The 14,538-nt window shown below is 46.0% G+C and overlaps 1 protein-coding gene across 2 annotated transcripts in view; it reads right to left on the reverse strand.

The window, feature by feature from the left end:
- The window catches only part of ADCY9 (adenylate cyclase 9), a 93,411-nt gene that overhangs the window by 19,558 nt on the left and 59,315 nt on the right, over nucleotides 1–14,538 (reverse strand). For both annotated transcript variants that reach the window (XM_071444444.1, XM_071444443.1), the window contains 3 exons: nucleotides 11,498–11,600; nucleotides 7,923–8,131; nucleotides 1,768–1,927 (listed from right to left, as the gene is read on the reverse strand). In XM_071444444.1, coding sequence (XP_071300545.1) covers nucleotides 1,768–1,927; nucleotides 7,923–8,131; nucleotides 11,498–11,600 — 472 coding nt within the window. The remainder of the gene's footprint in view (nucleotides 1–1,767; nucleotides 1,928–7,922; nucleotides 8,132–11,497; nucleotides 11,601–14,538) is intronic.

Raw genomic sequence — 14,538 nt, forward strand, 5'->3', positions numbered from 1 at the left:
TGCCCCAGCATGAAGCCAGCCTATAGAGGGTCAGGATGTGCTGGATTTTACTATGGATGCATGGCTTTGGAAAGTTTTTTTTTTTTTATTTTCATGGCTGTTTTTGTTAATTTTCATTTTATAATTATTTTAAATCCAGGGAAGGTATAAAATGCTATGAATAAAAAAAAACTTTGCAAAACCATGTCATAGTAAAGGTGGAGACTTACCTGACCCTCTATAGATTGACTCCATTTCCTAGAGCTCCATCAGTGTGGGAACACTGAGCACAAGCTGAGCTGGGACATCTCTTGGAGAGTGAGCCAACAGCCCCAGGACTCTGGAGCACCTGCAAGAGGAAAGAAAGCAAAGCTCATTCTCAGTTTGGTGATGAAAATCACCATTTTACTGCTGCTGCCTGAAGTGGTTTGACTCAACCTGACCTGTACTGAGAACACACTCATAAAGTGGTTCTGATATTATCTGAAACATCTGGAGAGATGATCAAGGATGGTGAGGAATGGGATGGTATCAAAACCAATGGACAGATTTGAGAGATTTGGAGGTTTTCAGCTCCCTTCCCTTGAGGAAAACATTCCTATGGTTAGTTTACTGATAATCATGGAGGGGAAAGACCATCATTAGACTGAATGAACAAATAAATCAATTTACAGCTTAAAATTTCTTCCCTAAAGCTCCAAAAGGTAGAAGCTGCAGAATGATCTTAAGCATGGGATGGAACAGAATGTCAACCACACCCTGCTGTGACTGTGACAACCACGGGATGTGTGTTTAAATCAGCAAGGACCAGAAAATGTGTGGTCACATGTTCCCATGGAACAAACAGCCCCCAGAACCCAGGAATAAGCTGTGATAGGAAGAGTGAAGAGGATCTGGTCATTACCTACACCCAGGGCCCTGAAATAGCAAAGCTTTGTGAAATAGAATTCCCTGAAGATCCTGCAAAGGAAGGATTGCACACTGTGCTGCCTAAGAGAAACCTGCAGAGCAACCATCTTTCATCTCCAGCTTGAGGCCATTTTGTTCACAGGTTTTAAGCCTTGATTTTATGCTACAGTTGGCTTTTAAATTAAACTGTTCTCCCCCCTCCTCACTGCTGCCGCCCATGGCTGGAACAAGAGGTGCCTTCCAACCCAAACCACTCTGTGATTCTATGAATGTTTAACCCCTTGTTCTCTCCTTCTGAGTGCTTTTAATAACAGGGGCACCAAATTGTCTATGGATCTCCGTGTCTGGGTTAAACATGCCCATTTCTTTCCATTCCTTTTCAGAAGGCAGTTATTGCATTCCTTTAGCCATTCCGCAGCCCCTGCAATGGCCATTCCTGGGTACCAAGTGCTCTCTCCTTTGAGTTCCTTCATCTCACTCTGCAAAGCCAAAACACCCCCCACTAATCCTGTTCCCATTGTTGAGGTTCACTGATACAGCTTCTCTGACTCCAAACTCCAAATCCAGCCCAGGACAATAATTCTGAGATAAACCACTTGCATTATCTCAAAAATATTCCTGCAGAAGTGCTTGGTCTAAGAGAGAAAGTTATGCAGGCAGCAGGAATTTCTATGTATCCTCTCCCCTTTTGTCAGAGAGTTTTCACCATGGCTGTGTTTACATAACAGACAAGGAATTCCATCATCCACAAAGCCCCATCCCTCCAAGGGATCTCTATCAAACAGATGTAAAGCAGGAGGGAGATGGAGGAAGGCAGGAAAGCAACAAGCCTGGGTAGCTGCAAACACTCACTTTAGGGAATGGAGTTCAACAACTTACATGTATATTTGTTTCAAAATCAGAGGTGAAGTGTGAAAAAACTGCAAGAGCTGGGAGAGAAACCAGGATTGCACCGAAGAAGTGTCGAGGCAGCCAGCCAGATATCACCTCCAGGAGACGCTTGGTGCAAGTCATCACCTCCTCCAGGAAGAAAGCCATCCTGGAACACAGGAAAGCAGGGATCCAGGCATTAATGGCAGCACATCTCCCTGTACCCCTCATTTACCTGTAGGAACACACCTTCAAATCCACCACTGAGGTTCTGCGAGCAGCCAAGCCACAGCACCTGCTGGTGATTTCAGGGAATAATCCGGCCTGGCCGCCCGAGTGTTTGCTCCGGTGAGGAGGGAGGCAGAGCCTTGGCATGGTGGCTTTGAGGAAGCAAATTGAAAGCCAAACTTCACTTCCTTGGAAGCTTAAGCAGAGGGAAGACTCCTCTCCATTCATAAATAAAGCAGGCAGGGAGAGGGGAAACTTTCACAAGTTAAAGCTACTGAAAATAACAGCAGGAACGTTTGAGGAGCAGAGCAGCTCCAGTACCCATCACACTGCAACCCAAACCAGTTCTCCCAGTTGCAAGCAGCCGGTCTGCAGGCAGCTCCCTGCCATTAGGGAAGGGGAAGGGGAGCGTGGGCTGCGGGCTGGCAGGAGCCGAGCCCGGCTGGCACCGCCCCGCTGCTCCCGGCAGCCCCGCGGGGAGAAGCCGCTCTCGCCTGGAGCTGCCGAGAAAACCACGGCCCCAACCTGGGCACAGCTGAAGGAGCCAAGTGGAAAAGCTCTGGAGAGCAGCTTACCGGAGATGCTTCTCAAATGAGAGCAGCTCTAATTGCTACAATGAATAAGGGAAGGGAAAAGGATGCTCAATGCTCAAGGGCATCGCATAGAAAACGAGTATTTATCCACAGAAATAAATCTTCGGGATAACTTCATTCTCAAAGCTCAACATTAGTCACTTGAGAAAAACTGCAACTGCTGTTCAAGTGCCTAATTATTTTTAAGAAGCTGTAGAAAGGTGGTGGAGCACAGTTAGCTGCATCCAGAGCCATTAATGGCATGTGTGGAGTTATCAGACTCAGGCTGAGCAGGTGATTCTGGACTACAGAGCCCAAACAATACAGAATCACACCTTTTGTTTGGACAGACATGCTCACAGCTGAAAAAAACACTCAAAAAACACCCACTAAATAAAAAATTCCCAGTCTCCAAAGTCACATAAATTACCCCATATCACCTATATCTCCAAAAAGAGAAACTATATCTACTCATTTTTAACCCTGTTGTCTGAAATACAAGGTTTTATATGGGATAAAAGCCTGACACAAACCAAGCTGAATTTAAATTTCTATATGCCAGTTTGACACTCATTCCACACCTTTAAATATAAATTGTTTGTGAATGAGAATTTAATTCTCCAGTCTGGAATTCTGTGACTTGCAATCACAAGTATTTTGTGAAGCATAAAGAACTCTTCTCTAATTGCATGTGTTGAAATCTGAAAATTATAGTTAAATTCATGGGAAAAGAGGAATTTGGGAGGAGGAAATACACTGTAATTCATTGGGAGCCCACGAGAGGGTGCTCACAGATTTACCAGTTTAATGGACTTCACTCACACCAAAAATTCTAACTGTATTCCATCTGAAAACAGAATTTCCAGCAAAGCACAGAAATTTCAAACCTGGATAGAAAAGATTTTTTAAAAGGCTCTCTCGAGTAAGACTTGGGGTTTCTGAAGGGTTACAGAGTGTCAGAACTGTCCCTGTACCCAGGGGCAGCCCCTGGTCCAGGTCTGAAACCACCACCCAACTTCCCCTCTGAAACCAAGCCCCATTCTCCAGCAGCGATGGGCTGGGATTGGCATTGCCAGGGCTGAGGCCGGGAAGGTGAAGGGATGGCGGCCCAGGGCTCCCTGTGAAGGAAGGCAGCAGTGCCACCTGTGCCCACACTCCCAGCTGCTGGCACAGCCCCTGTGGCACACGCCCAGCTCGTGTCTCTCACCCCAACCCACGCACCAGGGACTCCACGCTTTGCATCTCCTCTGCTGCCAAACCTCCGTGCCAGGAGAAATTCCTGTGGGAACCATAGCAACAACTCCAGGGGTGAAGCTGAGGGGTTAATCCTGCCAGGAGGACACTGCTTTATTCAGGCAGGTGCAAATTGCAGGGCAATGCCACCTTTCTCCTGCTGATCTTTACCTTCTTGCACTGATTTTTACGGGATGGGATTTAGCCTGGGGCTCTGCACTCTGGAATCACACGATGGAATTCTCCTCCTTAGCAGTGAATCCAGCCCAATGCTCCCAGCACAGGAAGTCAGGGGTGCATTAAATCCAGACAGCAGTGAGAGCTGCAGACAGATTTAATGGCTACAGGGCAGTATCAGTAAATAATGCAGTGTCAGTGGGCAGCTCAACAGGGCTTAAATGCTAAAGCATCTGAGCTGTTTACACAAGCTGGAGTTCAAATTAGTAACTTTGACATAAATGATTAATGGCTAATGGAGACTGTTACCATCATTTTTGTATTTACTGGCAGTTTAAAATCAATTCCCAGAGTTCAAATCAAAAGCTTTTGGCATAGCAGCAATTTGGTGGGATATTAAATACCAGATGTTAGAAATAAATAAAGGCAAACAGACTACATTGTTTTCCTCAGCATCAATACTCTGTATCAGTTGTGTTAACAGATCTGCTTCATTAGGCTCGAGGGGCAGAAAGCAATTTCTGCTCCTGGCCATGAGGAATTTAGGAAGATCCAATGCTGGCCACAGGTCCTGGCTGTGGAGAGACAGGGGTGGCACCTCAGCAAGGCTGGGAAGGCAAAGCACCAGGAAAAGGGCAGCTCTTTGGTCAGGTAACAGCACAGCTTCCCTTCTGCTGCTGGACTGCACTTGCTTTCTTCATCCACAGGATTCTTTTCTGCTGTCTAGAAAGGTCCTTTTAAATTCACAAATCAACTGAAAGTGCTCCCACCTCTCACTTTCTTGAACAGGGCTAAACACCCACTCTTCTGCCCTCAACCCTTGCCTGAAGCACACTATCAAAAGCAACACATTTCTTGTAAATAAACTTATAAATAAGCAGTTTTATTTGAGGGCAACATATCAAAATTACCCAGTGAACAAAACTTCTATATTTACACTAAATATTGGGCAGCTGCTGGGCAGAATCTCTAACCCCTATTCCTGCAGAGCCACTCCTCAGACTCCCAAGTGGAATCTCACACATCGTTGTACATTCAATGACAACGGGTTTTTTTTAAATACCAGAACTTTAGCATCTCTTACACTTCAGCTGAGCTCCTCAAAGTAGCTACATTTCAAGTGGGCAGAAGGACATTCTCCAGAGAACATTCACAGAGGAGATGACATCTTCCACGTGCTCACAAATGAAGCACCAATTTTTGCTTGCAGCTTTATACAATTAATTTTCGAGTGGCTCTTGTGCTAACAGTGGGATGCTCATCTATAGGTACTCCAATAATTTATTATCAGACACTTCAGAGGAATCAAAACATCCTTCTCCCTCATGAGCTTTGCTCCATGAGGACTTCTGCTGCTGCAGAACTCAAGTTTTAAGGCCTTTCTCACTGCCCAGGCTGTGACAGTGCTGGGCTCTCCTCTCCCCTCCCACAGCTGGGCTGAGCCAGGGGAGCCCTTGCTAGGCTGAGCCCTGGATTTAATTACAATTTAGCTGATTTAAAGGCAGGGTGTTTAGCATCATGATAATGAAAATACAATGTGAAACTTAGGCAAGAATTTTCTGGTCTTAAAATAATCCCTTTTCCTGAAATTCTGGGATTGTGCCCAGCATTGTAGTCCAGTCTCCTCCCCAAAGATATCTCAGTGGTATTCTGTGATTGTCATTTGGGATGACATTTCTGCACAGGAAGTTCTGCACTGTTTCTGTGCATAATGAGTGGTCAGAGGGAGCAGTTTTCACTTGGAAGAGGATTTGAAGAGGAAAAAGATGATTTTCACCTCCCTGCCCAAAGGAACTGTAGAGTGTGTGCCTCAGGTAATGGAGACTGGGGTGGCCCAGAAGTGTGTTTCAGGTATTCACTATAAAGCAAATACAGAATAAAAATTCAAAACATCCCTGCTGGTTTGAAGGAGAGGACAGGGATAGGCAGTGGTCACCTGCCCCATCCAGCCATTGCTGGTTCCCAAGGTAACCAGGGCAATTTGAAGGGTCTGGAGATCCCAGGTCAGGCTGACAGCACAGAGCTGCAGTGAAGCCAAACCCCTGCACAGCCACTCACACACAAAACCACTCTGCCAACTCTATACAGACTGAAAACAACCATTTGCCTTCTCCTTAAGGAACCCATAAACCACCAATTACAGAGCAGGACTGCAATAAAACCTTATGTATCTACCTATAAATATTTCTAAGGTTATAGCAATAATTTTTTATAAATGTACAAAATAAGGCAAAAGCAATGTCCTGTGAGGAAAACAACAAATTGAAAAACACTAAAATGAAGTAAGAATTCACCTGTAAAGCAAGTGAACACAAGTTTTCTCCAAATACACCTGGACAGCAGAAAGCAGCACTTCTGGAAAGTAGTGGTTGAGCTGCTCCCAGCTGAACAAGTTCATGGCCACCAAACCCAGACCACCTGAAAGAGCTGCCTGAAAACTGCCTGAAACTTCTGCCCCACCCAAACCAAAGTACAGACACTTCTGCAAAGGGGAAAATGCATTTCTGATGCAAGAGAGAGGACACATCAATAATTAACACAGTTTAGAATGACAGCTCTACCAGTTCAACCATCTCCCATACAGCTTTTAACTCCGAATTTCTAGACTTTCTAAGAACTACTCAAATTGCAACAACCAAACACACCTGCTAAGAAATGCTATCTTTACAGCATTTCATAGATGGCTTCTCTCCACTCCACACGCCAGCTTTGATGTAAATCCACTTGCACACATTTATATGTGAAGTACAAATTCCTTCAGTGACTAAAGCATTAATTCAGTATTTTTTACCTCGACCCTGCAAAGCCAAAATGAGAGTGCAAACTGCAATCTTTTGTTTCTTTTGAAACAGCAGCAGAAATTGCTTCCAGCTCATAATTACAAAAGCATTTTGACTGACACATTCCTGACAGATCTGCAGAACTCCAGGAGAGGACACCCACTTGCAGACACCACCCTTATCCTGCTGCTGTGTCAGGGAAGGGCAGGGAACACCAGGACGAGGAGGGCAGAGTGAAGCGGCTCCCACAGGTCCAGACAAACAATCGGCTCATTCACAGGTCGATCCCCCGGGTTAATGACAGGTTACACCCAGGAGAGCAGGAGCTGCACCGAGCAAAGTGCTCTGAGTGTGTGAGTAACCCTGGGCATGGAGGAGTCACCACAGCAGTGCCCTGGAAGCCCAGAGCAGCCCAGCACTGGGGTGAGCGGGCACAAATGGGGAATGAGGAGCTGCTGTTAAAAACCTGGCACCTGCAGCCAAATCTGCTGAGGGCACAGGAGAGGCTGAGGGGCAGGACAAGGGCTCAGGTGTGGGGTTGGCACCTCTGAGCACAGCCTTGCCAAGTGTCACCCCTTCTGCAGAGACTGAACAGTGCCCCTTCCCTTCTGGGGAAACACTGGACTCCTGTTGTATGTCAGACACAGAAAACATGAACTATCTCCATGTTAACCCATGAAACTTAAAAAAAAATAAAATTCTGGGCAGACACAACGTGCCTTCAGCAATTTCTCTTCTTTCCTTCTTTGAGGGCAGCATTGCTCTTTGCAGCTCTGACACATGATGTCAGTTTTAACCCCAGAACTCTGTACTTTTATCTTGGAATTTAAAGGAGCAGTTTTCTGGGTGGGTTTGTTTGCAGGACAGATCAAAGTTTGCTGTTTGAATTCTGACAGTCCTGTGAGGAAAGAAGACATACAGTGGCACGTGGCATCCCAAGAACACTCAGAGGGGCAGGGATGGGGTGAGGATTCCATCTCCCTGTGTGACCTCTATCAGACAGAGTCCCAGTTCTGCAGGCAGAGCTCTCCCTGCACAGGCTGTGCCATGAGCCTTGGCTGCACTGCCTCTGCTCTTACAGCCCGTCCCAGGCAGCTCCTGGGATGCTGTCACAAATGTCCCTGAGCCAGGCACCAGTGCAGCCTCTCTGCAGGCTCTGTCACCCTGTCCTTACCTGATGGAGATGACGAGGGACAGCACCTCCAGCAGGATGGCGATGACGAAGACGGCGACGGCGGCGGGCGGCGGCGGGGCCGGCACCATGCCGTGCCTCAGGAAACACGTGATGGAGAGGATGAGGAAGACTGTGGTGGACAGGAACACGTCCAGGAGAGAGCTGAAGGTTGCACTGGCAAACGTCTTCACTGGAGCATTCCTTATAACCTGTGTGGAGCACAGGGATTGAGGGAGAGGATGGAAAGGAATAAAGGATATTTTGTTGAATTCAACTGGATGATGAACAGCAGCTTCTAACAAATAAAGGAATGAGGGAATTCTGGCCACTTCAATAACCCAGTGCAAGCACAGGTTGGAAACAGGGAGCAGAAGAGGTGGTTTGATGGTGTCACAGCTCTCTGAGCAGACCATGTTGAGAAGTATTGGTGGCACAACCCCCCCACCTGGGGTGGTTTTTACACACTATTATGATATAGAAATAAAACAACACGAAAATTGACTATTCTGTGCAAAGAAACATAAATATAAGTAGAAGATTAGTTATGGGATATTTTCTTCTATTATTTTATTGAAAATAATAACAGATTTTACTATAACCTTTTTGACCTTAAGAAAACCCTCCTAACACCACTCCACAGACACAACTCCTGTGGTAGAATTCACATTTCCCTTTCAGACTAGATTAAAAGCTGTGTAATCCAAATTGACCAGAGCCCAGGACATCCAGTTCTGCTCTTCCATAACCCCTCACCACACATTCCCATCCCACCCTGGCCTGGCCAGTGCTTGTGCAGCTATGCTTTGTGCTGCCATGGCCAGTCCTGCTGAAAACCAGATCATGAGCTCCACGTGCTGGCTTATGAAGGTGAGCCCAGTCCTAGGAGTGTTTGTATCTGCCCAAGTTTAGAAAGCAAGCTCCAAAGAAAACCAGAAATTCTGTTATCAATGGCACCATGAAGGCGCCCAGTTGGAGCACTCTGGTTTAATTTGGAAGTTTCTTTTGTTCCTCAGAACACTTCCTGTGCTCAGCAATACTGGGAAACAGAACTTGTTCCTCATTTGCACCTCTCTGCAACCTAACAAATCCAGCCAGCATCACTTCAGTGCCAAAATGACCTTTTAACTTGAAGAGGTGGCAGAATCCTGTTCATCCACACAAAGTCCCATCAATTGAATTAAGGGAAGCAGCACTGTGTCCCCAGGTGACAGAGTCAGAGATGCTCTAACAGTGCTAAGTAGTGCCTTCATTTCCAAATGAGAACAGATTGAGGCTCTTGGGAAGCAGAGCTGATTCCAGAGAGGGATCACAACCTGAGCCTGCAGCTGGCACTGTATAATCAGAGGTGAATTCAGGGCTGCTGAAGTCACTTTTAGCAGCATTGACTGTCAGGCCATTATAGAACCTGGACTGTGGTCAAGTCTTTTCACTCTCCAAAATATTTCATTGTTGTTTTGAACCAGAACTCTGATAACATTAAAACTTTAACAGGTTTTTGCCCCAGTGCTGCAGAGTTACTATTAGAGAGTGAAAATTCCCACTCTCAAGGAGGTTTATGTATTAATTTTCAAATTATTAGCTTGCCACTAACAAAGTGCACAGGCCACATTTCTGCTCTTTCTAGGAATTTCCTACATAGCTACATTAATAGGTCCATGTGTATATGCTTTACTATCTCTGCTTTGTTTATCTTTCCAATCTTTCCACTGGAAACTACTTCATTTACTATTTTCTTTACAGTTTGTAAATTCTGCAGGCTGCATCCCACAGGAAGTTTCTCCCTGTTGTTGCTACAGGAACTTTATGCAGAGAGACACCACAAAATTACAGTGCTGCAGGATGAGCATGGAGTCTCTCCTCACCAAAGTGAAGAGACTGAACTGCAGCACAACTGGGCTTTCCTTTGCTAAAACACAATAAATTAAGTGAGGTGTCACCTGGGAGTATTGGAAAACAAGCAAATATTGCTAAGAAGAATGTGACAACACTGCCCAGAACTGAAAGCAACAAACAGCAGGAGCAGAAATCCTGCTGCCCTCAGATGCAGGACACACTGGGAAGAAAAGAAACCCACCCCTAATTTCTCCAGATGCAGTTGTGCAGATGCATCACCCACATGAGCAGCTCATGCTGCTGGAAGGGAAGAGGCTCCACTCCCCCTCTGCTGCCGGACGCTTCTCTGCACTGCCTGGGCACTGCCAACCCCTCAGAGCTGCTGCTGCTGCTGCTTCCACCCAGCACAAAACAGCCCCAGATGGAAAGGGAAAGAGCCCCAAACAGAAAATAAAAAGAGCCCCAAACAGAAAACCAAACCATGAATATTTCATGCTAGGCCAGTAAATGAAGTGCTCAGAGCGGGGAAGGCTGAGAAGCACCAGAGCCATTAGGAGGAGCAGGGAGGAGGAGGAGGAGGAGGAGGAGGAGCAAGGGGGGCAGAGCAATTGCCTTTTCTTGGCAGCAATTTTGCAGCTCCTGGTGGAAATGCAGCTCAGTTCTAACTGACACCTAATGTCACTCTAGGTAAATTTAAACTATCTTGCCAGTTCCTATCAGTCAGGCAGGAAAATCCAGTGCTGTGGAAAGCCTGTGATATTATTAGCCCCCAAGGGAATGAAGGAGTTTTTAGACTCAGTGCAGAATCCTGAAGAAAACACCAAGTTCCTTACAATTTACTGCTCCCTACAATTCCAGTGTTTTGAGCTCCACACTTATGGAATTAGGACATTTGAATTCAGGTTTGGATTCCAGAGGGATAACCATGAAACTGTGACTAAACAAGAATCAAATTCCAAGTTGCCATTCTCAAAGTTAGAATATTTGATGAGAAGACAAGCAGCAATTGGTCCTTTACCATCTCAGCATGGTTCTCTGGCCACCCTAAAGACTTGGAACATTAACCTGAACCTGGAGATAATCAGTGTACCTCACATTTCCAGCCCAAACACTGGGCCAGACTCAGGGCATGGCAAAAGATGCTCCAAAGGCTGGAACTCCTCTGCTCTGATGTCAGGCTTGGAATGCTGGGGGTGTTCAGCCTCGAGAGGAGAAGGCTCCAGGGACACCTCAGAGCTCTTCCAGTGCCTAAAGGGACTCCAGGAGAGCTGGAGAGGGACTGGGGACAAGGCATGGAGGGACAGGACACAGGGAATGGCTCCCAGTGCCAGAGGGCAGGGCTGGATGGGATCTTGGGAATTAGGAATTGTTCCCTGGGAGGGTGGGCAGGCCCTGGCACAGGGTGCCCAGAGCAGCTGGGGCTGCCCCTGGATCCCTGGCAGTGCCCAAGGCCAGGCTGGGCAGGGCTTGGAGCAGCCTGGGACAGTGGGAGGTGTCCCTGCCATGGCAGGGGGTTGAAATGGGATGAGTTTTATGGTCCTTTCCAACCCAAACCATTCCACAGTTCTATAATAAACTGAAAGAAGACTCTTTACAGAGGCAGCAATATCAAGCAGCAAATCACATTTGACATTTCATGACCCTTGTCAGGAAACAACTGCAACAAAATGTGTTAAAAACCCCAAGGACAGACAGTGGTTTAGACAGATCACAGACAGAAAGCAATGCCAGCAGAAACACACCTCCTCCTGGTAGCTTGTCCTGTAGGCCATCTCCAAATCCTGATCCAAGAAGTTGAGGCTCAGCTTGTTAATAGGTGGTTTAAAGAAGTAATCTTTCATGAGGCTGAAGAGAGAAGACAAAATCAACATCAGTTTGTTCAGCTGTACCTCCTTCAGCCCCCCCAGACTGTGGCTGCTGTTTCCAGGGATGCTGGCACTGGGCTTTGAAGTTCCTGTGGTTTTTCTTCTTTCTTGATCACCAAAGTATCCTCTTACCCACATCACTTGCTCAGTGAAAGGAAATATTCCACAAAAAAAGCAAACTTTTATATTTCCAGGAAGAGTCTAACAAGTCCTTCCAGAGATTTACCAGATCTAACTGATGAGTACAGATAATTGTAACATAAGCCAGCAAATAGTAAAGGTTAATTGCTGCTGCAGACACACAAGCTCTGGAGACACGTGGCTGTGGGATATTTGTGTCCTGGGTGGAATTCTATGGCTCAAAGCAAGCCAAGGATGACAAAGGTGACAAATTGTTATGGGGAAAAAAAAAACCCATTGCCCATTTTAGAAAACAGCAGTTTCTTGTTATTTCAGACACTAAAATAACTCAGTAACTCAACTGGGAACATTCCCTTAATGATCTGGGCTGCAGAGAAGAGATGGAGAGTTGAGATTTTCTTCTGAGCTGGGAGATTTGGAATGACCAGCACCATCACCAAAGGCACTGCCAACTAATGATATCAGGGCTAAGGAACCCAGAGGCACCATCTCCAGAGGGTGTTTATGCCCTCCTTCACCTTCAGCTTTTCTACAGAAGGTGAGAAAATCCCACAGCAACATAAAAGAGACTTCAATCATTGGAAGTCAGGTTTATTCCCCATCCTCTGGAAGAAGCTGTCTGAGTTTTGCATCAGCAGGATGAGGTTTATGAATGAAGTGTCCTGATGGCACTTGGTGCCAGTCTTTTGTCCCTGAGCAGGTGCCAGGGAGCTGAAGGGACTCCAGAGCAGCGAGTGCTTCGTGCCCAGGGTCACAGAGCAAGGTCACACCTGTGGTGGCACTGGTGTGCCTGTCCCCCTGCTCTGAGCAGCTTCCACACACACTCATCCCTGCCTGGGAACCTCCTCTCATTCCCAACCAGCTGGCTTATTTACATGGGTTATTTCCAGGTTATTCCATGGGTTATTTACAGGGAATTGATTCTAAAATCCCTCTGAACCCACGGCTCCTTTCCCAGGGCTATTCCCACCCTGGGAGCTGCAGCACCAGAGCCACAGGCAGAGTGGGCAATTTCCAAGCTGGTGACTCTGAGCAAAAACCAGAGATGCACATGAGGTCAAATTCCAAGCTGATGAAGAAGCTGAAAGAAAGATCCTACAGAGCTTGTCTGTGCCTGAATTCTTTTTTTAAGGGGGTTTGGTTTCGGGGTTATTTTCTGTTTATTTTTATGGAACTCTTGCCTAAGAGGTTTTCTTGGAAGCTCCCAGCACAAGATGGCATGTGGGAAGCATTTTTTTTTTTAAATGAGATGCAAGATCAACCAAACACACATTCCTAGACTGATGCTAGAGAAGACAAAGGAGTCTAAGCATGAATTTGGCCAATACTTGGTAACCTTTAAACATTCTGGCCTTGGCCAATGCATTAAAAATATCAGGATACTCTCACTTGAGTCACCCCTCTCTCTTTCATCCTTGTCTTCAGTCCTCACCTTTCTTACACATTTCTAAGAGCATCTTATAATAAAAATTTTGAAAGCTTTTGGGTTGTTATTTTTTTAAGTCCTGTTGAATCCCCTTTTTTCCTGCAGGGAAGCTCAGGGGAGGTGGTGATGGTGCTGCTGTGCTGGTGAAGGGTGTAGGAGGATCAGTCCAGCTCCACATGCAGCACGAAACAGAAGGTGGAACACGATGGAGCCAGGGGAAGGCAGCATTCCTGGCCCTTCTCAGCTCCCTGTCAGCTCATTCTGCCTCCAAAAGGAAGATCCCACTTGATGAAACAGTCAAGTACAGAATCTGTTTCCCAGGAGGCCTCTGCCTCCCAGCACAGGGTGTTCCCAGATCAAGCAAGACTGGGAAGTGGGAAATGAAAGAAATGAACGAATTTTAAAATAATAAAAAACGATTTCAACAAGAAACTGCCCCAAGGAGGGGATGAAGGGCTGCACAGAACCCAGTTCTGGGGGAGCTTCAGACATCCCTGAGATTCTGCTCTGGAAGTCTGAAGAGATCATTGTGAGTAGTGCCCTGATCAGGACACCAGTACTTGCTTCTTGTACTTAAGGAGGTTTATAAGCTAAGGAATACCCAATTTTTGTTGGAAACAAAAATCCTCAAAGCAAGAATCCTTTGAGGATATTCCCAGTGAAATGAAATTCAAACATTCTAAACCTTACACTACAGTTTTCTTTTAAAGAGCACAATAATGTGCAGGTTACAATGAACAAAGAACAGGATTTTTACAGAAGTAAAGCCAGATTCGAAGCTGAAAGTATTCCCTGTTTGTCAAATATAGAGAATCAAGTTGTAAGAACTGGTAACTTTCATAAAAGAACTCTTTTGTAATGTACTAATACAAACATGCCACACTAATACTGCCTTTGTTAATATTATTTTTAAAGAACATTGGAATTGTGCCCAGGTATCAGCTCCAAGGTGAAATCTTGGCATGCAAAACCCTCTCAGGCACAGCTGAGCTCAATATCCCCAGTGTCCAGCATTTCCTCCCAGCCAGCCCCAGGCAGGTTCCTAATGCAGTCTCCAGGCTCCTGAACCCCCTCAGGGGATGTTTAACCCTTCCCAGCTCTGCAGGAAGCCTGTGGCATTAATTGATGCACTTTAGCACCATATCTGGGTTAAGTAGTTTCTGTTAACAGGAATTTATATCCAAAGTGCCCTGCAGTGGAAATCACTGCTTAGAGCTCAGGGAAGATCACTTGGCTTGGCAACAGCATCAAACCAACACAGCAGAACCCAGTGAAAATTGGGATTCCTGTAAAAGGACCATGAGGAAATTTGGTCCCCTCTCTGAGACACCTCAAATTCCCCATTCAAAAA

This window comes from Agelaius tricolor, unplaced genomic scaffold, assembly GCF_023055355.1.
Source record: "Agelaius tricolor isolate 1412-34295 unplaced genomic scaffold, bAgeTri1.0.p SCAF_19, whole genome shotgun sequence".
Lineage (NCBI taxonomy): Eukaryota > Metazoa > Chordata > Aves > Passeriformes > Icteridae > Agelaius > Agelaius tricolor.